The following is a 23,890-nucleotide window of genomic DNA, read 5'->3' on the forward strand; positions in this document are numbered from 1 at the left end:
AATTTATTAGTTCTAGCAATTTAATACAATTTATGTACAGAACAAGTACAACACAGGCTGCAGCAAGGAAAGCATCATGTATGCACAGGCAACATTAGTGCAAGCTACACGCATGCAACACACACATAGAGGCATATTTTCAAAGCACTTTGGGAGGCTAAGTTCCATAGGTTTCTATGGAACTTTGGGAGGCTAAGTGCTTTGAAAATGAGCCTCATAGTAACATAGTAGATGACGGCAGAAAAAGACCTGCACGGTCCATCCAGTCTGCCCAACAAGATAACTCATATTTGCTGCTTTTTGTGTATACCCTACTTTGATTTGTACCTGTGCTCTTCAGGGCACAGACCGTATAAGTCTGCCCCGCACTATCCCCGCCTCCCAACCACCAGCCCCACCTCCCAACCACCGGCTCTGGCACAGGCACAGACCGTATAAGTCTGCCCAGCACTATCCTCACCACCAGCCCTGCCTCCCAACCACCGGCTCTGGCACAGACCGTACAAGTCTGTCCAGCACTATCCCCGCCTCCCAACCACCAGTCCCGCTTCCCACCACCGGCTCTGGTACAGACCGTATAAGTTTGCCCAGCCCTATCCCCGCCTCCCAACCACCAGCCCCGCCTCCCGATCTTGACTAAGCTCCTGAGGATCCATTCCTTGCATGTTGGCCCATTAGAGAACAGGTGTAGTACAGGCAGCAGCAGGGCAAGTTTCACACACCCATTTTACTGATTTGATACAGATGAACCGATACAAAGATCTGACCCTGCAAGAATCCTGTAAGATACATTTTGAGGCTGAACATTTATTTATTTGGAATTATTTACTGCCTTTTTACAGAAATTAATGCAGTATGTAGATGTTGTTAAGCCTGTTCTATTTCATTCCACATAGATGATTCAACAGATTGTGAGGCAATTTCTGGGCCTTAATGCTGTGCGTGAGATTGTGGTGAAACGGAATCTGTACACCATGCAGTTGCAATCAGAGGAGTTCCAGGCACTGTTTACCAAAGGATTAAAAGCCGTGGCAGGTGAGAACCTGATCTGAGTCTCTTCATTTTGGAGAGCCCTGTGATGTACTTCTCTGCAGTTCATTACCTATCCCCCTTCTCTCCAGTCTCATGAATACACCCACCACCACCAAGTTCTTTGGATTTTTGCTCCACTCCCTGCTTGGAGAAATTTAATGATGTATAACCTGCATGCCTTACTGGGTAGACCATGCAGGTCTTTATCTGACATCATCTACTCTTAGTGTGTGTTCAGAGTCAGGAGTCATCGCATCTCTTTGTGCACTTATTATAATTACTTGGTTATTTTTTTCTTTTTACTGCTAAATTCATATTCAGAAAACTTAGTTATTGTAAGGGTACATGACCATGGCATGGGCCACTGACAAGCATACAGACAGATCAGGGATCAGACAAGCTGAGCTGTATGGTTTTCAAGGGAATTGGTTCAGAAAATGAGGTTAGAAAGATAAGCATTGAAAAGAAAGGAGGGACCTTGAAAAGTGGAGGGCAGGGAAGAGTATATGATAAAGCTGAGAGAAGCAGGAGAAGCTCACTAACAATGCACTTAGACTTACAAAGTTCCATAGGTTACTATGGAATTTTGTAAAGTGCTTTGAAAGTACGCCTCATAGTGACACAGTAAATGACAGAGGAAAAGACCAGTTGATGCATCCAGTCTCTGTACTTTGGGTAAGTGAGCCCAGTCTCAGTTCTCATGTCTTTTACCTGAACTTTCAACCCCTTTTCTACCACTGCCCTCCATATCATTCCAGGTGGGTTCACAGTTGCTATATTCATAATTGTATTACTGGATTCCTCGAGATCTACTTCTTTGCTGATATTGATCATGGTTATTAGGTAGTTTTTTTTTTAATGCCCTTATTTTTGTTATAAAAAGGGGCCATACACATTTTTTAAATAAATAAAATAAAGGCTAAAAGAGAATATGGAGAGAAACTTGACACAGAGACAAAAACTCACAGTAACAGCTTTATCAGGTACATCAGAAGCAGAAAGCCTGTGAGAATACATGGAACTGTTAGATCATGATCTAGCCAGTGCCAAAGGGGCACTCGGGAGGAGGACAAGGCCATAACGCAGAGACTGAATGATTTATTTGCTTTGCTGTTTATAGAAGAAGATGTAAGAGATCTACCTGTACCAGAAATGGTTTTCAAGGATGATAGTGCAGACGAATCTTGGTGAATGTGGAAGATGTACTGAGGCAAATTGACAAATTAAAGAGGAGTAAATCACCTGGACCAAATGGCATACATCAAAGGGTACTGAAGGAACTGAAACATGAAATTGCTGATCTGCTGTTAGTGATCTGTAACCTATCATTAAAGTTGTTCATAGTACCAGAAGATTGGAGGGTAGCCAATGTAACACTGATTTTTAAAAAGAGTTCCAGGGATGATGCAGGAAATTACAGATCGATAAGCCTGACTTCTGTGCCGGGCAAAATAGTGGCAGCTAAAGAATAAAATTAACAGAACACATACACAAACATTGTTTAATGGGACAGACAGCATGGATTCAGCCAAGGGAAGTCTTGCCTCACCAGTGTTTGCTTCATTTCTTTGAAGGCGTGAATAAACATGTTGATAAAGGTAAGTTGGTTATTGGACAAAAAACAAAGGGTAGGGTTAAATGGCCATGTTTCTGAATGGAGGACGGAGAATAAGAGTGCCACAGGGATCTGTACTGGGACCAGTGCCATTTAATGTATTTTTAAATGACCTGGAAATCGGAACAAGTGACATGTTTACATTTGTAGATGACATAAAACTATTCAAGGTTAAAACATATGGCCTGTGAAAAATTGCAGGAAGACCTTAGGAAATTGGAAGACTGGGCATCCAAATGGTAGATGAAATTTAGTGTGTACAAATGCAAAGTGATACACATTTTTATTTATTTATTTAGCACGTTTATACCCCACCTTTTCCCATGTGTGCAGGCTCAAATCATAGTTATCTGATGCTGGGGTCCACCTTGGGAGTCAACACCCAAAAAAAAGATCTAGATGTCATTGTAGACAGTACACTGAAATCTTATGCCCAGTGTGTGGCAGCGGCCAAAATAGCAAACAGAATGCTAGAAATGATTAGGAATGGTAAATAAGATCTAGAATACTATAATGCCTCTGTATTCCTCCAAGGTGCAACCTCACCTTGAGTTTTTCGTTCAGTTCCGGTCACTATCTCAAAAAAGATATACCAGAATTAGAAAATGTTCAAAGAAGGGCAACCAATATGATAAAGGGGATGGAACGCCTCTCATTTGAGGAAAAGCTTAAGAGGTTAGGACTCTTCAGCTTAGAAAAGAGACAGCGGGGGGGGGGGGGGGGGGGGGGAATATGATAGAGGTCCACAAAATACTTAGTGGTGTAGAACGGGTAAATGTACATTTATTTTTTTACTCTTTCAAAAAATTCAAAGACTGTGGAATACTCAATGAAGTTACATAGCACTAATTTTAAAACAAATAGGAGGAAATATTTTTTCACTCAAGAAATAATTAAACTCTGGAACTCGTTGCCAGAATATGAGATATTGGTGGTTAGTGTATCTGGATTTAAAAAAGGTTTGGACAGGTTCCTGGAGGAAAGTCCATAGTCTGCTATTGAAACAGACATGAGGGAAGCCGCTGCTTGTCCCTGGGATTGGTAGCATGGAATGTTGATACTATTTGGGATTCTGTCAGGTACTTTTGACCTGAATTGGCCACTGCTGGAAGCAGGATACTAGGCTAGATGGACCTTTGATCTGACCCAGTACGGCTATTCTTATGTCCTTAGATCTTTGAAAATGGGAGTGGTTCTATGGGACTGAAAGACTAGGTATTGTCTCTTTTCATAAAAGTATAATAGGGAGGGAGGCTGGAAATATGAGTCAATTAGTTTGACCTCAAGCTGGGAAAATTAATGAGAACTTTAAGGAGGAAAGGATGGTGAAATCTTGAATCCAGTATATTGCAGGATCTGAGGTAACATGTTTTTAGTAGAGGGCAGATTTGTGCCAAACAAATCTGATCAATTTCTTCAGTTGGGTAACCAGAGAACTAGATCAGGGGTGTATACTGAATGTACAAGAGCTCTTTCAGAGGACAAAATGCACTGGAACAAGAGGTCACAGTGTGAGGTGGTTGGAGGCAGACTTGGGAGAAACATTGGGAAACGTGGCGAGGGTGGTAGATGCATGGAACAGCCTCTCAGAAGAGATGGACTTGGGAGGAACATCAGGAAATGTTTGTTCGTGGAGAGGGTGGTGGTTGCATGGAACAGCCTCTCAGAAGAGATGGACTTGGGAGGAACATCAGGAAACTAGTAAAAGAAGGCCGTTTCAGAGCAAATGAAACTGGCCCTAGCAAGGTTTTCGTCGCCAACACCCCCCTCCTCCTCCCTGGCCAACCCCTTGGTTGTTCTGCCATTGCTCCGCCCCCAATGTCATGACGTTTGACGCGAGGGCGGGGCCCGGAGCGATTTGCCACCCCTGCCTCCTTCCCTGCCAACCCCTTCGTTGTTCTGCCATTGCTCCGCCCTCGAGGGCGGGGCCCGGAGCAATTTTGGTGGCTTCACCACCACGAACCTTCGAACCTTTTTGAAGGAAGTCAGAGCTTGGCTTCACTGACGTCAGTGTCCTCAGAACGTTGAGGGTGAGTTTTATTATAGTAGATGTTTGTTCGTGGAGAGGGTGGCGGTTGCATGGAACAGCCTCTCAGAAGAGATGGACTCAGGAGAAACATCAGGAAATGTTTGTTAATGGAGGGTGACGGATGCATGGAACAGCCTTTCAGAACAGATGGACTCAAGATAAATATCAGGAAATGTTTGTTCGTGGAGAGGGTGGCAGATGCATGGAACAGCCTCTCAGAAGAGATGGACTCAGGAGAAACATCAGGAAATGTTTGTTCGTGGAGAGGGTGGCAGATGCATGGAACAGCCTCTCAGAAGAGATGGACTCGGGAGAAACATCAAGAAATGTTTGTTCGTGGAGAGGGTGGCAGATGCATGGAACAGCCTCTCAGAAGAGATGGACTCGGGAGAAACATCAGGAAATGTTTGTTCGTGGAGAGGGTGGCAGATGCATGGAACAGCCTCTCAGAAGAGATGGACTCGGGAGAAACATCAGGAAATGTTTGTTCGTGGAGAGGGTGGCAGATGCATGGAACAGCCTCTCAGAAGAGATGGACTCGGGAGAAACATCAGGAAATGTTTGTTCGTGGAGAGGGTAGTGAATTCATGGAATGGGCTCTCAAGGGAGGAGGTGGAGGGATAGAAACAGTAACAATTCAAGATGATCTCTAGTATGCACAGAGCCACCTTACTTACAAAGAAGTGAAGGGAAAATCAGTGATCAACTGGGGTCTCTGGAAAAGCACCTGAAAATAAATTGGGCAAACTAACTGGACCTTAAGCTGGTTCTTTTGGTCATGTCTTGTGTTTCTATGAAAGACCAAATGGGGCTGGCAGTTGCATTGGTCTGTCTAGAGACAGGAAGAGCGTTATCTGGAAGGTATCCAGCAGTGAGAGTTTACTAGAGAGAGAGGGAGTAACTGTGAAAAACAGGGCAGCTGATTGAAAAGCAGCCTGCACAGTTGGTTTACCTCACTTTGTCAGATTTTTTTTTTTTAACAAAATCTAAGTTCTGAGTTGTGCCTACAAGTAAGCATTATGTGAGCATTAGGATTCTAAACTCCTGTCTTAAGCAGGCGTAGTTAATTATCCTCCAGAAGGTATCATCACTTCCCAAGCACAGTGTGGTATTTAATTGAATACATTTCTATGGACTTTATTCTAGTCTGTTTATTTTTATCTTTTCCCAGACCTGTTCACTAAGGAGAAGCTAGAGCTGCGAATAGCAGGAGGCGCAGTGCGTGATTTATTGATGGAAAAAAAGCCACAGGATGTGGATTTTGCCACCACAGCAACACCAGATCAGATGAAAGAAATATTCCAGAGAGCCGGTATCAGAATAATCAATAACAGGGGGGAAAAACATGGAACCATTACAGCCAGGGTAAGAGCAGAAGTAGCAGGTTGCAGACGCGGTTAACCTCCTCTCTCTTTATACCAGTGCTGTTTTTTCTTCTTTCTTGTCTGCTGCACTGCTGTCTTGTTCTCTTTGTGTTATCATGGCTTGTCATTCTCTTTCTCTGAGTAAATTATGCCTTTGGGGTTTTTGTGAATTGCAGATTCATGAAGAAAATTTTGAGGTGACTACTTTGCGTATTGATGTAAGCACTGATGGTCGACATGCTGAAGTCTTGTTCACCACTGACTGGCTAAAGGATGCTGAACGCCGAGACCTCACAATCAACTCCATGTTTCTTGGTAACTGACTGCAGAATGCCTGGCCCTTGTCTAGTGGAGAAAAGGTTCTCCTATCCCACAGTATCTAGTCCTACTCCGTCATGTAGAACTATGAACTGGGATTGAACCATAGAGTACTGACCATTAAAGTCTTCATTCCTTATTGTCCAAGCTAGACCAGTCAGACAAGTGGGTTCTCCTTAGCATCATCAGCACTAGACCAGTTCAGAATCTTGTGGGTTAACAGGTGTAGATAGAGTAAGTACATAACTATGCAGCTCCAACAATTCAGTTTTCTTCTGTCTCCAGCAAGTAAAAGATGTTCTTGCTGTACAGCTCCTTCACAAGATATTCTGAAGATCCTGAACTGGTCAGTGACTGGTGTTGGTAGAGCCAGGGAAGGTTTCTGTTTCTTCAGCATTCTTATTCATTCTGGGGTAATGCCTGGTGGTGCCAGGCCCCTTCTCCCAGCTTCCTCTGAGTTCATCCTTTTCCGCTGTTGTTGGTGGCTACCCAGTGTGTTTTTTTTTCTAGTAAAAAAGGTGCTGGTACTCAAATGCCAGGCCACCCTTCAAGGGTGAGGTGATTACCGAGGGACCCACCCCACAATATTCAGGCCCCCTGCAAGCAATCACAGAATCTATGACCAGAATGAATTGATGTGTAGAGCCTGAGCTCTTTCATTAAAACTTGGGGATCATCAGTCAATTTTAGCAGACAATGGAAAAGGTGCCGGTACTCAGTACCCCCTCAAAAACAGCCCTGTGGCTACCTGTTCTAGAGAACTCGGAGTGTGAGAGTAAGAAGATATTCTGATAAGTCTTCTGTATATTTCATAGTCTGCATTTGTCAGGTGGGGAGTTAGTGTCAGATAGCTGTGACTTTTAAACTGCACTTTTTAGTTGTTTTCCTGTCTGTCACGGTATACCTCACAGCTTCTCCTGCAGAGACCATAAAACGATGCTCTCGTTCTGGAGCTCAGAAGGCAGTTTCTGGTGCTCGTTTAGTGTATAAAATGTCCAAGCATAGAGAAAAAGTTTAAATAACCAAGGAGAGGATACTTCACCTTCGAGGCTTTTCATTTTCCCTTCTCTCTTTGCTGGTTCGCTGGTGAATGAAGCTTCCTGTACTTCTCCCACGTCGACTGAGGTTGTGGCAGCCATTTTGCCTAATTGCTCTGCTCTGGTTTCACTTTCAGTACCAGCTGCCTCTGCTTCAGCACTAGTTTTTCCCCACTTACTCCCCTCCCCAACACTGTGTTTTCCACATTAGCTGTTTATCTGCTGGTATGTGCTGCTAGCTTATGCCAAAAGTCATATTAAACAGCTAAGACAGCCTTCTTTGGCAGGGAAATACTTGCTATATCTGACCTCAACCTTGTAATTGGAAAAGTAATCAAAAGCAAATGCTTTCTCTTCCCCTCATTCACTGTGCGTAATAAAGAGGTGAGAGGGGGTCCCAGATTGAGGCACTATAGACCTTTACTTGCATGTACCATTTTCAAAAAGGCCATAGTGAGAATTCTTTCCATTTTTTTTTTTACTTTTAACAAAAAAAAAGAAATGTATATAGAAATATGATGCTGCTATATAGTGTCCCTCAGTAACCGCTGTGCTCCTGTGTTCAGTCTTCACTGTGTCGCTGTGGATCACAGGTAAAGCCTACCAATGCCCTCTGCCCATTGCTGAGGCACTTCTTTAGAGCCTGCACCATCTTGGGCTTTTCCTTAACATCATCCTGTACAGGAATCCTCTTCAACAGAAAGGCTGAATATCAAACCCCATCTCCTTTCCCTGTATATAATATGTAAACCGCTTTGACTGTAACCATCCCCTTCCCCCATAAATTTGCTGGCATCGGATGGAACACAGTATTCTACATAAAGGATCGCCACCTTTTCCTGCTACTTATACCTATACTATGTATCCAAGTATCTGGATCCAGCTTCCATCTTATCGTGGTATTTGGGTACTTAAACATCATCAAATACAGCTAGCTTGAGATCTCTCCTTTTGGTGCATCAGCAGTAAGAAATTTTTCTTCACCCAACATGTAATTAAACTCTGGAATTCGTTGCCAGAGAATGTGGCTATTAGCTTAGCAGGGTTTAAAAAAGGTTTCACCAGCTTCCTAAAGGAAAAGTCCATAGACTTGGGAAAAATCCACTGCTTATTTCTGGGATAAGCAGCATTAAATGTTTTTGTACTTTTTGGGGATCTTGCCAGATATTTGTGACCTGGATTAGCCACTGTTGGAAACAAAATGCTTGGCTTGATGGACCTTTGGTCTGTCCCAGTATGGCAATACTTATGGCCTGTCTGAAGGAGTACTTATAAATTTACTCCTTCAGACAGGCCCTCCATCCAATACACTGTATCCCTATGCACCCCTTTTTATTCTATTTCTTTACACTCCAGGCTTGGATGGTCCCTCACCCTCTTTCCATGTTTCTCCCCAAGTTTGGGTGATCCCTCACTCTCACTTTCTCTTCCCAGGTTTGCATGGTCCCTGTTTGTCTCCATGCTTGGATGGTCTCTCACCTTCTGTGTCCTTTTCTTCCCAGATTTGGGTAGTCCCTCACTCTCTCACTTTTGCTTCCCATGTCTACATGGTTCCTCATGATCCATGCGTGGCCCCTCATTCACTCTGTCCCTGTTTCTTTCAGTGCTTGGATGGTCTCTCACCCTCTGTGTCCTTTTCTTCCCAGATTTGGGTAGTCCCTTACTCTCTCCCTCACTCTCTTTGCCCTTACCTTCTCAGGTTTGGATGGTACGCTTTATGATTACTTTGGCGGTTTTGAAGATTTGAAAAACAAACGTGTTTGTTTTGTTGGAAACGCAGCACAGCGAATACAAGAGGACTACTTGCGAATTATGCGTTATTTCAGGTAACAGTAACACATTTTCTTAGAGGTATTTTAAGTTCTGTGTGTTTGTTTTGACCTGGCTTTTTCCTCCTCCTCATCTTTATACTCCTACTCAGCCAGAAAAAGGACAGGGATCTGATGCTTAAGATGTTGTTTGCAACTTCCTGGAGAATTTCTCCTGTTATACCCCCTCCCAACTTAGGGGCCGTGCACCAGGAGGCCTTCTGAAATCCTGCGATCAGTCAGTTGTTGTTGTTATCATGTGGCTTCCCCACCTCATCAGAGATGAATGAAACCTACAGATCACTATGACTGAGTTTTATTCCTAGGATATAACAAAAGAGAGGGAACGAAGTACAAACTAAAGTCCAAACAAAAAAAAAAACAACAGCACCATGGGCCTTTAAAAATGGAACACAGTTCTTTAATGAATGAGCCTTGACAAAAAGACCCGACACGGGCTGTGTTTCGGTAACTAGCACCTGCGTCAGGGGTCACAGTGATGACGTGGAAAACTTGGGGAATAACTCGAATATATTCCTCTACAATATATTATTCCTTACCCCACGTCTCATATAGTGCTTTGTAGCTTTTACTATATGAGACGTGGGGTAAAGAATAATATATTGTAGAGGAATATATTTGAGTTATTCCCCAAGTTTTCCACGTCATCACTGTGACCCCTGACGCAGGTGCTAGTTACCGAAACACGGCCCGTGTCGGGTCTTTTTGTCAAGGCTCATTCATTAAAGAACTGTGTTCCATTTTTAAAGGCCCGTGGTGCTGTTTTTTTTGTTTGAGTTTTATTCCTAGCCAGCTTCCCTGTAATAATCCGATCACATCACCTTTCCACTCATTTATGTTCCTGTCTGGCTGTGTAGGTTCTATGGGAGAATAGCTGAGCATCCTAATGACCACGATCCTGCTACATTAGATGCAATCAGACACAATGCACAGGCGTTGGCTGGAATCTCAGGAGAGAGGATTTGGATAGAGCTGAAGAAGATTTTGCTAGGCGAACACGCTGGTCATTTGGTGCATCTTATGTATGAGCTTGGAATTGCACCATATATTGGTAAGTGGACAGTGCTTCTTTTCTGTTTTTATTAATTGCTTCCAACTGTCCAAACTTTTTTTTGAAAGCTCCAGGCAACAATATAAAACAACAGAATAAACACAAGAAATAACATACAACCGAATAATACAGCACACATGTAGTCAATTTGTTACAAACAAACTTGACAGAAGAGAGGTGAAATTATCACTAAAAGAGCCAGGATTTCAAAAACTGTCTAAAATGTCAAAGCTCTGTATAGATTCACAAAACCCTAGGAACTGAGCTCCACAATGTGTAGAAGACCCTGATCTCTTGCGAGTTCATTCTCCGTATGGAAACTTGCTTTCCACACTATGATAAACATGTACATGTGTGGGTTTGCTTTCCATGCTGCTGTTCTTGTATATTTGTTCTTGTTCTCTGGTGTTTGTATGTATGTATGCTCTCCCTTTTGTAATGTTTGTAGCTGTGTGTGTTTTCTCATGAGGATCATTGTTCTCTGTACTGCCATGTAGGATTGCCAGAGGTTGGAAATTTACAAGAGTTGGACAGGGTTTGTAAGAATGTGCAGAATTTGTCTCCGAAGCCAGTGACTGTCCTGGTGTCACTGCTGCAGCTGCAGGATGAGATGGCAAAGCTTGATCTGAGGTTAAAGATCTCTAAAGAAGAGAAGAACCTTGGTCTTTTCCTGTTGAGACACCGGAAAGACCTAAGCCCAGATGCTTCTGGTTCAAAACCTCTCAAGCCCTATCAAGATTTGATTACTGATGTGAGTTTCACAGTGCTTTACACTTTCTGCAGCCGATGCTTTTTTTTTTTTTTTTGAGGGAGGAATAATCAGCTGCTCTATTGACAGTCTATGGCCTTTAGCAATTTAGATTTCTTTCTGTGCTTTTTGTCACTTGGGGGGGAGTAGTTGTATTTTATGGCCCTCTACTAAGAAGGTGGAAAGGGAGTTTCAATAGTCACTACTAATTGAAGTGTTACAGAAAGCTGCAGTGGAAAAGAGCAACAAAGACAAGGGTGACACATTTTGGCAGGATTAGTGCTCTAAGAATGAGTTGTGTGAACCTGGGAACCTAGGAGATGGGAAAAGTGGAGGGGAGAGCAGGGGTTCAAGACCATTTATAGCACTTGAAATTTGGCTAGAGACATGTACAGAAGATACAAAATACTGCAAGGGAGGCAGGAAGAGAATGTTATGAGTTGGAGCAACAGAATAGAAAAATGGCCCAGTTAATCTGAGGCTGTGAAGTGGAGAACACAGAGTTGTTGCTGACAGAAGTCTGGTGTCACTTGAACGCCATTCCTGTCTGGCTTCCTAGTTCACGAATGCTGGTTGAAGGTAGTGATTTTTGCCATGGAAGGTGTAGCTAGAATTGATCGGGTTGCGAGCAAGGTCAGTTGGACGGAGATCATTGAATAATTTGGTGTGAAATAAGGTGAACAGGGAGAAAATGGAGGAGGTGAACATAATACAGTCTAAAGCTGCTGTTAGCTGCATTTTGAAGCAGGCTTTCTATAGTTGTGTGGAGAGAGGAATATAATGGGATGAATGTGCTGCTTTCCTGCCTTATGATGTCTATCTTTTATTTCAGTCCAAAGAACATGATGTACAAAGCAAGGTCTGTGAGTTGCTGAAGTACCAGGGCGAACGGCGCCTCCTGCACGAGCTGGAGCTCTGGTCTGTGCCCCACTTCCCTGTTAGTGGTCATGACTTAAGAAGAATGGGCATATCCTCAGGGAAGGAGATTGGGAACCTGTTACAAGAGCTGAGGGCTCAGTGGAAGAAGAGTGGCTATCAGCTGGATAAAGAAGCACTTCTGTACAGCATTGAAAAGCCTTTGAAATGAAATGGGGCCACCTGTTTCCTTGAGCAAAGGACTGAAGCTTTGTCTGTTGATGGCAGTTCATTTCTTATCATGTGTTGTGAAGAACTGATACTGAAATACTGTAAAAGATGGCCATCGGCCGCTGGAGAGTGCTGTTCTCACACTAAGCTTAGAAAGCCTGACTGGAATTTCAGTCAGCCCTTTACAGGGTGACTCAATAAACCTATGCCTGTGGATGAGCTGGCCTGATACTTCTCCCCTATGCCTGTGGAGGAGCTGGCCTGATACTTCTTCACTGTCAGAGCCTAAGTCTGGGAGTTGTCCTCTTCCTATAGAAACAGGGTGGTAGGATCATTTTTCCTCGAAGGAAAACCTGACATATTTAAGACATGGTTGGATGTATGGCCCTTGTACTGTCATAACACATGGTATTATGGCCACATGACTGTGTATAGAAATGTAATCCTGTGTTTAAGGAACTCAGCTGAGAAATAATTATATTATGTTGGTGGAGTGATGGAAAGAGGGCCTGGAGTTTGCTCCTTAGATTCCCTCTTTATTTTAAGCTGGAAATTGGTTCTTTAAATTAGATGCACAAGAAGAAGCCAAGATGCTAGAAAACTTGAAAGGACTAGCAAACAGCGGACCATCTGTAAGTGGGCACCTCCATGTGGTGAGCATGCTCTAGAAAGGTACCTGGCTGCCCAGATTCCATTGTACAGTATGTATAACCTGGTATCGGTGCACCTTCAACCATAGACTCGGTGTAACTGCAGGTAGCACTATTCTCTTCTAGAGGCAGCAGGAGAGGAGGACACAGCCCCATGCTCTGGCTCTGGTGTGATTCAGAGCTCAAGCCATGCATCAGAGACACAGGTAACTTCACCTCAGTGCAGGGGTTTCTCAACCCAGTCTGTAAGGGTTTCAGATCCACAATAAACCTGCATCTCTATTTCATGCATATTTGTTGTGAATATTCTGAAAACCATTTTGGCTGGGTTGTGAACCACTACCCTCATGCTAGCCTATATTTGTCCTTTCAGATATCTAGTTAATTTGTAAATAAATTTTACAGTCTTTGCAGCTGGAGTTCATGTGTTTTCCTCACTAGTGTCTAGTGTAGTTTGTGCAGTCACAAATGTTCTAGAATGAAAAAGAAGCTGCTCCTGTTACCTAATCCACTGGGGGCCTTCGGCTGCAGCCTTCTGAGGGTAGAACTAGTCTGCCCTGTAAGTGCTGGCTCTGCTTGGTGCAGGTTTAATCTCTCTCTGCTTTGTTGAAGTGGGAAAGATTTGTTTTCATGCTATTGCACCTGCTCCAGCTGGGCTCCTCCTTGTTTATGACCTGTAAATTCATTTTCTATAACAGCTGGAGAAAGAGGTAACAGTGCTATGAGTATTTACAGTACTGCATGCTGCTGTGTCTCCCCCCCCCCCCCCCCCCCCTGGTTTTGAGCATGTGTGGTAGAGTGGAGATGGCATTGTTCATCCCTCAAAATAAGTTATGAAAAATCTACTTTTTAAGATGTGCTCAGTACCTGTAAGTATAGGATACTGGGCTTGCTGTTTAGCTATCACACATCATTTAGACACACCAGTGCTAGCGGAATAAGCTCTCTTAAAGCAGAAACACATTGAAGACCTGTACTACCCCATTCTTCTTAGCTGGGAGAGATGTGGCTGAAATATATTTGATTCCAGATGTTCCGGCTTCGTTGGGAAGGGTGGGGTAGCTGGTTCCTCCTTGTTTATATTTATTTCATGAGCATGCTCAATTTCACTAAAACCAAGTATGGGTGCCAGGGCAGGAAAGTAGTGCAGGCAGTATGGTACCAAGTATCACCACAGAAAGGCTTCTGCTGGCAGGCCTTGTGGGGGAACCGCCAGTCCAGGTATGTGGGGTTGTGGCAAAATCAAGGTCTGGCTACACCTCCCATTGTAGCCAAAGTATTTTGTAATAATGGAAGCTGCCTTGAATATATACCATTAAACCAATCTGGTCTAGAAGACTTCAGCCACCTACTTGAGGTGCAACTGAAGTAGCAGCCATAATTTCCAAAATGAAGGGCATACAAGTGCAGTTTATTAACATACTGACCTGCAACTGAATCAAACTGCACACTTAAAATAGGTCACTGATCTTGCCCATAGCAAATGGACCCTGTCAATTCAATATTTAGCACATCAGCTGAATCTTGAATGCCTCCCCTCCCCCCCCCCTTCAAAGCTTCAGATTTTAATTGGTGGTATCGAAGCACCTGCAGTACATGATTTTTCTACTTAATATAACCATAGACCCATTCTATGAAACTGGATACAAAATTTGATTATCATCTGTAAAAATATAACTACAGCCGGGGGGGGGGGGGGGGGGGGGCTATTAAGTAGACTAGGCAAGAGAACCACTCCCTTTATAGACCCATTGCAAAATAAACCCCCCCCCCCCCCCCCCCCCCCCCCCCCCCCCCCCCCCCCCCCCCCCCCCCCCCCCCCCCATATTAAAGAGACCAAAACATAATGTTTTTTGTTTTGCCTCAATTTTGTTCAAAGAAAATTCTACCAGGCTTCCTACTCTACAGAAACTAAAGCTACCCTACTGTTGAGGCCTGGAATGTCTGCAGCACATGGTAACAAATACCCAGCTTTAGTATTTTCTTTATGTAACATATATAAAGAAAAGTAATAAGATTAAAAGGAGGAAGAATTGTAACACAGACACATTGCAGCTTTATTCAGAGGAATACTTATAATACAGCCAGAAATGTCCTTTCTGTCTAAGGCCTAGACGAGCACAGTAATTCTCCAGCTTTTCCTCTTAAAACCAGTACTGTTGAGAAGAAATCCAGAAGTTGGTGTCTCATTTAAAAAAAAAAATCATATGCCAGGCTCCATCAGCACAATTAGTAGGGCCTCAGGGAAAACAATGGGGCTTGCATTATTTAACATGCCTTACATTAATGCACATTACTAATGGAGGCCCCCAGAATGCATTTTTGATTATATACACTTATTTTCCACAAACGTCCACTCACCCTTTGTACTCTGGCAAGTTAAGGAAACATATGCAGGTAATCTCTTCAAAACATACTGCAGTATCCACAAGTAGAGAGTAACTCCAGACTCTGCTCTAAAATGAACAATCTGAAAATTACTCCGTTATGAGTCTGTCACAGCTCCAGCACACTGAAGGAAATGGAGGTGCTGCCACCTCTAAGTGCTCCCCAGAAACTGGTTCTTTAACCCAACCAGGTGAAGATCTGCTCCACTTTAAGCAAAACATTAGCTGAACAAAGGCTAAGAGAACAAGAAATGAAAGGGAACATACCAAAATTACCATTCCTCTTGTTCCAAAAATGTAATAACCCTGCCTTCTCCAAAGCAGATTACATAAATCACACAGCAAAGTGCAGCCACTGTCGGCACAGCCAGTGACAGAGTAAGCAGAATCCAGGGTAAAATGAGAGAAGCAGTGTTACACTCACACATGATCTTGAATGTCTATGTGCTCAGACATCTGTCTATGAACTTACAGTCAGCCAGCAACATGGGCTTTTTTTTTTGTCTGGTTCTTAAGCAGTTCTGCCTTTGTTCAATAGTGACAAAACTACATTACAAAACCTCGTGTAGCAGGATCCCGAAGCATTCTGCAAGATGTGTTGGATCCATAGCTGTTGCAAGTTCCCAGGGTGTCGGTTGCTTAGCAGACACATGTTTTCACTTACAAGCAGAGAAGAGGAGACTGCTGCTGTCCCGGCTGATCTTCTGTTTCTGGAATCCGGGGCAACAGGGCTGAGCGTGTTAAACCCCAGAATTTCTGAGGAGACATGTCTTTCTTAGTGGCTGTGAACTTCCAGCCCATGTGATTTGCACAGATCCTGCAGCCTGCTATCGTCCAAGCGTACCTGAGAAGAGGAGGAGGAAGAAGTGAGCAGACGCTCTCTCCGAACAAGAAATCTTATGAACCTGAGCACCTGTTCTACCATGGAGAATTTTTGACTGGCAGTCTTTGCAGACTCCTTCCAGCTCAGTCTACATTCTGCTCTGTTATTATGCTTTCAATGGGAATCAGACAGAGATTTACTATCAACCCTCTACAGGATGAAATGTTGCTATAGAATTGGCAATATTAACACATGATAAAAATAAGAAGCCTATCTGAAGCGTCCCCTCCATCCTCCTCATCAAAAGAGCTGTAACATTCCCTCTTTTAAAGGCAAGTGCTGCTATGTTAAGGGTTTCATTTCCAGGATACCAGTACACTAATAATTACAAATAGAATTTCAGTTATTACAGTTGTAATGCCCTTCCATTTATTTGTTACACCAGCCCCTTACAAAAATCATTAGGCAGTTTGCAACCACTAAATATCAATACAAAGTTAACAAACAAAAATTAATTAAGCAATGTGTCACTGGAACCAGTCTACTTAATATGGTTAAGAAAATGTCTAGTGTCAAGATGTTGCTTATGGAGTCTTTTATAGTTCTGTTATTTGAGTCACTGTTTCTTGGACATAAGTTACATTGCTATACGGAATGATTCACTTAATAAAATCAGGAATGGTTGCAGAGTAACAAAACCCAGAGAATGGTTTCTGCAGATAGCACTGGCTGCAGAGGGTTCAGCCTGAGGAACACATTTTACATGTTCCTGTACAAACATCTGCTCTTTATAGATCAAAAATTATAACCATATATTAAAAAGCATTACCCAGGGAACCAGCTGTGCTCCGTGGACGGACGGCCAGTTAAGTTCAAGTTGCAAGCTTTGTACACGGTGAGTGTTTCATGGACATATCCATGTGGATTTACATAGGCTGCCATGGGACCACACAATGAGAGACTGGAGAGGAGAAGAAGGATCATTATGTCAACAAGTGTCAGGGACTACAGCAGCCAGGATCAGCAACAGCAGCACACCGACTCCTCATCCATGCTGCATTCACACTGCCAGCACCAGCACACCGACTCCTGATCCACGCTGCATTCACATTGCCAGCAGCAGACTCCTGATCCACGCTGCATTCACACTGCCAGCAGCAGACTCCTGATCCACACTGCCAGCACCAGCACACCGACTCCTGATCCACGCTGCATTCACACTGCCAGCAGCAACAGCACACCGACTCCTGATCCACGCTGCATTCACACTGCCAGCAGCAACAGCACACCGACTCCTGATCCACGCTGCATTCACACTGCCAGCAGCAACAGCACACCGACTCCTGATCCATGCTGCATTCACACTGCCAGCACCAGCACATCAACTCCTGATCCACGCTGCATTCACATTGCCAGCAGCAGACTCCTGATCCACGCTGCATTCACACTGCCAGCAGCAACAGCACACTGACTCCTGATCCATGCTGCATTCACACTGTCAAAAATAGCAGCATTTCACAGTCAAGAATCTTTTACCACTGAGCTCCTGTATCCCAATCTAGAAAGGTCAAAACAAACAGCAGCCCTGAAATAATTGTATATCAGAGTCAAAACTGCACACCAACCTTTGCAATCTGCTTAACTTAAGAAAGTGATAAGAGTTTAAAAATTCCAAAAGAGAATGCTTTCCATGCTAATACCCACCCCCACCCCTCCCCCTCCCATGCTTGTTCTCCTCTCTGGCAATTAGTCAACTAGTGCTCAATCATGAGAATTGAATAAAGTCCAAAAACTAATCAATTAGAGGGGTAGGGAAAACAAGAAGTTACTTTTTGCTGGCCTGAGAGCAGTCATACATTGTTAATTTACTCATCAGTTGGGATTACAAGTCTGCAAGGACAAAGCCTATGCATGGCTCCCACTGATGAGATCCACAGGAGAGAAAGAAGATGCAAAGAACACAGAAAGAGGTTGTACTTGATTTGCTATTCCATCCCCTGCAAAAATCATTAATCAGGTTATAAAACAAAAAGCTCACCTGAATATTTCATTTTTGGTTGTAATTTCTGTGTCTTGACACTGCTTACAACAAAGTGATGTGCACTTCCAAGAGAGACAGACAGAAAGGCATCAAATACTACATCTGATCCTCTGAGAATGATGAGACATTAATGCAGCAAAATCTACAGGATCCTGCCACAAAGACAAACTTGTAATCTGAGTAAGCATCACCAGAACCTATATCATGTATTCTGCACTTTGTAACTCTTTACCACTTTTCTGGGGGATATTCAGACTGTCAGTACTGGAAGACAAAGGGGATCGGGTGCCTATGTGAAAAGTTCAAAAAGATGGCTGTTTTATAAATGCCAACAACAACAAGCTTCCAACGAATTATTCCAAAATTAAACAGCAACAGTGTTCAAGGAGAATTATGTCTTACCTGAACACTTTTTCTCCTTTAATCAAACCAGAGAAGTCCAGATACTGTGGGTTATGCCTGTCAACCAGCAGGTGGAGACAGAGACCAAGAGCTTAGAACCTTGAGCTATACCCTAAAAGGGCTCTGTGAAGCCTGAGCTCTTCAGAATTTCAAATGGCCAAGCAGTAGTGTGAATGTTATTCCTTTCTTAAAACCATCCTACCCAACCTTTGTCAACAAGAATCTGTAACAATCAAAATTGATCAATGAAAAAGCAAGCAGTAAACATTTAACCAAAGAAACAAATTTGCTTCCTTAAATAAGTCATGTGAAAACAATGAAGTACATGGAACTTTTGAGAGTAAAATTAATGAAAGGGGGGCTTCTGGACTGGTCTGGATTACAGGAAAGAGAATTATCATGCAAGACATAATTTCCCTCTGTCACTCATACCACAGCATGCCAGAATCTGTGGAATGTAGAAAAGCAATCCTCATGCTGGATGGGTGCTGAAAAAACCTGCTACAATAACTTTGGTTCCAAAAACTGCTTCTGTTCTATTTGCTACATCCAAACGATAATGCCGCCAAAAGGTATGAAGGGATGATCAACATATGTCAAGCACAGGACACTGCTCTAACTTCTGCCCATGAGGTGACCATGCCCCTAGTAGAATATGCTCTCAGAGTCCACAGAGGTTGTTTTCTTATAAGTATGCAAGGAAACTGCTTTTTTAACTAATGTGCTACAGCAGTTTTGGAAGCTGCTTCTCCCTTCCTATGATCTCCAACAAGGACAAACAATCTATCCAATTTCCTAAATTGTTTGGGACTTCCACATATTTCAGGACAGTTCTCCTCCTATCAGCCAAATGTAATGTTTTTAATTCTTCACCACTACCCTCTCCAAAAAGACAGAAGGACTGGAGATTAGTTGAGATGGAAGGGGGAAACCACCTTTGGAAGAAAGGAAGGTACAGGTCTGATAGTGAAGAAATGATCTCTGCAAGATGGAGCCTGTAGATGAGAAATCCTGTGCACCAAGAAAATAACCAAGAGAGAAACAGTCTTCAATGTGAGGACTTTCAAGGCTGCTCCTTTGAGAGGTTGAAAAGTGGACATCCTAAAGCTCAAAACCAAATTGAGATTCCACTCTGAAAAGGAAGGATGAAACTGAGGACAAACTTAAACTCTTTTGAGGAGGCAAGTCATAGCCGGGGGAGCTGTGATAGAAGATTTCACCAGTCATTGTCTAAAACAAGATAAGGCTGTTACTTGAACCTTCAAGGAACTAAATGCCAATCCTTTAACAAAACCTTCCTGGAGAAAGGATGTTAATTACTGAGGCTGAAAAAGGAGAGTATGCTCTTTGAGAACATTGAAATTTTAAAACTTTCCAGACCCTGGTATAGGCTGTAGAAGTGGTGCATTTTCTTCCCTGAAGAAGGGTAGCAATGGCATCCTCTGAATAACCTTGTTGTCTTAAACACGAGCACTCAAAAGCCAAGCCATAACAGAGAAAGGTGCTGGGTCCAATCATTGGCAGAGGAGGGAACACTTACAGAAGTTCCTGGTGTGGCCACAGCTGTAACAGAGCATCATCAGCATGCTGCGAGTGAAAAAACTGAGGTTTTCAAAGGTGCCGGAGCAGGCTGGCTGCATCTGTCTTCCAAGGATGATGCTGAGGAAGAAGCTGCACCGGGCAGCTCATTTTCTGCGCTTCACATAGGAGTAAAGGCAGTGATAAAATCTTGTGTTCTTGAGATTAAATTAACTTACCCACTTGCGGGAGTTGTCCCATTGTCCCCTATGTGGACCTGACCGGCAAGAGGCACAGAGGCCTGAGGAAGACCGGTGACTACCATAGTGCAAGCAGTACTCTATGCTCTCTCAGAGCTGCCACAGAATAAGTGCTTTTACCACACGTGACCTGGACACCACAGAAATCGAGGCTGGTGCTTGGACCTACTGCTGTCAGGCAAAGAGCTTAGCTACAAAAATCACACTGCCGTAAATCCCAAGCTCCCTCAAATACATAAGTAATGCCATACTGGGAAAAGACCAAAGGTCCATCGAGCCCAGCATCCTGTCCCTGACAGCGGCCAATCCTGGTCAAGGGCACCTGGCAAGCTACCCAAACTTACAAACATTTTATACATGTTATTCCCGAAATTGTGGATTTTTCCCAAGTCCATTTAGTAGCGGTTTATGGACTTGTCCTTTAGGAAACCGTCCAACCCCTTTTTAAACTCTGCCAAGCTAACCTCCTTCACTACGTTCTCCAGCAACGAATTCCATAGTTTAATTACGCGTTGGGTGAAGAAAAATTTTCTCCTGTTTGTTTTAAATTTACTACACTGTAGTTTCATCACATGCCCCCTAGTCCTAGTATTTTTGGAAAGTGTGAACAGACGCTTCACATCCGTCTCTTCTCCAAGTTGAAATGCCCTAGCCTCCTTAGTCTTTCTTCATAGGGAAGTCGTCCCATCCCCGCTATCATTTTCGGCACCCTTCGTTGCACCTTTTCCAAATCTACTATATCGTTCCTGAGATGCGGTGACCAGAATTGAACACAATACTCAAGATGCGGTCGCACCATGGAGCGATACAACGGCATTATAACATCCTCACACCTGTTCTCCATACCTTCCCTAATAATACCCAACATTCTATTCACTTTCCTAGCCGCAGCAGCACACTGAGCAGAAGGTTTCAGTGTATTATCGACGACAATACCCAGATCCCTTTCTTGGTCCATAACTCCTAACATGGAACCTTGCATGACGTAGCTATAATTCAGGTTCTTTTTTCCCTACATGCATCACCTTGCACTTGTTCACATTAAATGTCATCTGCCATTTAGCCGCCCAGTCTCCCAGTCTCGTAAGGTCCTTCTGTAATTTTTCACAACCCTCTTGCGAGTTAACGACTTTGAATAACTCTGTGTCATCAGCAAATTAAATTACCTCACTGGTTACTCCCATCTCTAAATCGTTTATAAGTAGGCAGAATATAAACACCCCCAACTAGAACAGAAATCACAAAACAGTTCACGTGAATGTTGCAAGAGGCTTCTACTGCCAAGCTTACTATTACTTCTGTCCTCTGGTGCTGCCAAGAAGTCGTCTTCTGTATTTTGTTTTAATCATAGAAACATGACGGCAGATAAAGGCCATATGACCCATCCAGTCTGCAATCCCTAACTCTTCCTTTTCCTAAGCGATCCCACGCATTTTTAAATTCTGACACAGTCCTCGACTCTAAAACCTCCACAGGACTGAACAGAAAGGAGAAATTAGACCTTACCTGCTAATTTGCTTTCCTTTAATCCCTCCGGACCGGCCCAGGATTGGACTGATGGGTTGTGCATGCCTACCAGCAGGTTGGAGACTGAGAAAAAAACTCTGACTCTAGCGAGCCAATAGGAGCCCTGGTCATGTGACCCTAGCCTCAGTATTTTAATAACAAAGCAGAAAGAACAAACAGTCTGTGCCTCAAGGAATTCAAGCAGCCAGAGAGCACTAGTAAGTACGTGCTCTAACAAAGGCTCACCGACAACTCTTCACAGAGAAACGGTATGGCCTTATTATAATGGCTCACCGAGTACCCTAACCAGAGCATCGGTATGGCCTTATCACAGTGGCTCACCGAATACCCTAACCAGAGCATCGGTATGGCCCAATCATTGTGGCTCACCACGTACTCTAACCAGAGCAGCGGTATGGCCTGCATAGAAAATCCATCATCTTCTTCTTTTTTTTTTTTTTATAAACTTGCAAACAAAACAGCTCTGCAACCAACAATTGAACATAGAAACTTAGACAGAAAGATAGAACACGGGAGGGGCCTGGGCCGGTCCGGAGGGATTAAAGGAAAGCAAATTAGCAGGTAAGGTCTAATTTCTCCTTCCTTAGCATCCCTCCGGACCGGCCCAGGATTGGACTGATGGGACGTAACAAAGCAGTAGTCCTACGGGAGGGACCCCAGCAGACCCGCTGAAATCACTCGCGACGCAAAAATCGCCTCCTGCCGACACTGCACATCAAGCCTGTAATGCTTAGAAAACGAATGGAGAGAGGACCAAGTCGCTGCCTTACAAATCTCTGCTGGAGGAACCAATGAACACTCGGCCCAGGACGCAGCTTGCCCCCTAGTTGAATGAGCTTTAACAGAGTTCGGGACAGCCTTACCTGCCAAAAGGTAGGCTGATCCTATCATGTCCTTGATCCACCTAGACAATGTGGGCTTAGAAGCCGCCAACCCCTTACGGTGACCGGCCAACAGTATAAAAAGACGGTCCGTGCGTCGAAAATCTTCAGTAACTGCGAGATACCGCTTAAGCACTCTTTTAACATCCAGAGTATGTAACTGTCGCTGTTCCTGCGTCCCGGAGGCCGATCCCAGAACAGGAAGAAACACTGACTGGGACAGATGAAAACGGGATACCACTTTAGGCAAAAAGGAGGGAACCGGACGAATAACCACTCTCTCCTTGGAAAACTGCAGAAAAGGAGATCTGCATGAAAAAGCTTGCAACTCTGAGACTCTCCGAGCCGATGCAATAGCCACCAAAAACACTGTCTTGAGCGTCAGATCCTTCAAAGAACATGCTTGCAAAGGCTCAAAAGGTGGTTTCGTGAGAGTCGAAAGAACCAGATTAAGATCCCAAGATGGAAAGACTGATCTTACCGGAGGACGAAGAAGGCTGACTCCCTTTAAAAAACGAGTCACCTCCGGAAGACTGGAGAAAGACTTACTCCGAATCCGACCTCTAAAGCAGGAAAGAGCTGCCGCTTGCACCTTAAGAGAAGAAAGAGACAGCCCTTTATCCAACCCTAGCTGTAGAAAATCCAACATCTGAGGCACAGATGCTCGAAACGGAAGGATGTCAGCCTCTGCACACCAGGCCTCAAAAATTCTCCACGTACGAATATAGTTCAGCGAAGTGGAACGCCGACGAGACCTCAGCATGGTAGAAATCACCGGTCCTGAAAAACCCCGTTTAGCTAAACGGGCTCGTTCAAGAGCCAAGCCGTAAGACAAAATCGACCCGGATCTGGATGTGGAACTGGCCCTTGAACCAGCAACGTCCTGTAAACTGGTAGCCGAAGAGGAGGCGCCACCAATAGACGCTGTAGATCCGCGTACCAAGGACGCCGTGGCCAATCCGGAGCTACCAAAATTACCGGTCTTCCGTGATCCTCGATCATCTGTAGGAGACGGCCTATTAGCGGCCACGGAGGGAACGCGTAAAGGAGGTCGGAGGGCCACTGTTGCAAGAGAGCATCTACCCCTGCCGCTCTTACATCCTTTCGACGACTGAAGAAACGAGGGACTTTCGTGTTGAGATTGGATGCAAACAGATCTAGAACTGGAGTGCCCCAGCGCTCCACTATCAACCGAAACGCCTGATCGCTGAGAGACCACTCCCCGGGATCGAGAGTGTGGCGACTGAGAAAGTCGGCTTGAACGTTTTCCACTCCGGCCACATGCGATGCTG

At 44.0% G+C, this 23,890-nt stretch overlaps 2 protein-coding genes across 7 annotated transcripts in view; one reads left to right on the forward strand and one right to left on the reverse strand.

Annotated features, from left to right (window-relative positions):
• TRNT1 (tRNA nucleotidyl transferase 1) overlaps positions 1-23,890 on the forward strand; it is a 67,974-nt gene that overhangs the window by 36,960 nt on the left and 7,124 nt on the right. For 3 of the 5 annotated variants that reach the window (XM_030205821.1, XM_030205822.1, XM_030205823.1), the window contains 7 exons: positions 897-1,035; positions 5,848-6,041; positions 6,217-6,355; positions 9,095-9,221; positions 10,082-10,275; positions 10,773-11,026; positions 11,856-12,974. In XM_030205821.1, coding sequence (XP_030061681.1) covers positions 897-1,035; positions 5,848-6,041; positions 6,217-6,355; positions 9,095-9,221; positions 10,082-10,275; positions 10,773-11,026; positions 11,856-12,110 — 1,302 coding nt within the window. In that variant the 3' untranslated portion in view covers positions 12,111-12,974. Of the gene's footprint in view, positions 1-896; positions 1,036-5,847; positions 6,042-6,216; positions 6,356-9,094; positions 9,222-10,081; positions 10,276-10,772; positions 11,027-11,855; positions 12,975-23,890 lie in introns of those variants that run through there. The other 2 variants (XR_003942441.1, XR_003942442.1) reach the window with 1 other exon arrangement.
• The window catches only part of CRBN (cereblon), a 45,645-nt gene continuing 34,533 nt past the window's right edge, over positions 12,779-23,890 (reverse strand). Inside the window, exons 9-13 of one of the 2 annotated variants that reach the window (XR_003942440.1) lie at positions 18,008-18,072; positions 16,799-16,930; positions 15,410-15,990; positions 12,971-12,975; positions 12,779-12,789 (exon numbers count right to left, since the gene is read on the reverse strand). Coding sequence is in view for 1 of the 2 variants with exons in the window: in XM_030205819.1 (XP_030061679.1) it covers positions 15,807-15,990; positions 16,799-16,930; positions 18,008-18,072 (381 nt within the window). In the remaining variant the exon portion in view is untranslated. Of the gene's footprint in view, positions 12,790-12,970; positions 12,976-14,792; positions 15,991-16,798; positions 16,931-18,007; positions 18,073-23,890 lie in introns of those variants that run through there. The other variant, XM_030205819.1, reaches the window with a different exon arrangement.

Source organism: Microcaecilia unicolor, chromosome 6 (genome assembly GCF_901765095.1).
Source record: "Microcaecilia unicolor chromosome 6, aMicUni1.1, whole genome shotgun sequence".
Taxonomy (NCBI): Eukaryota; Metazoa; Chordata; class Amphibia; order Gymnophiona; family Siphonopidae; genus Microcaecilia; species Microcaecilia unicolor.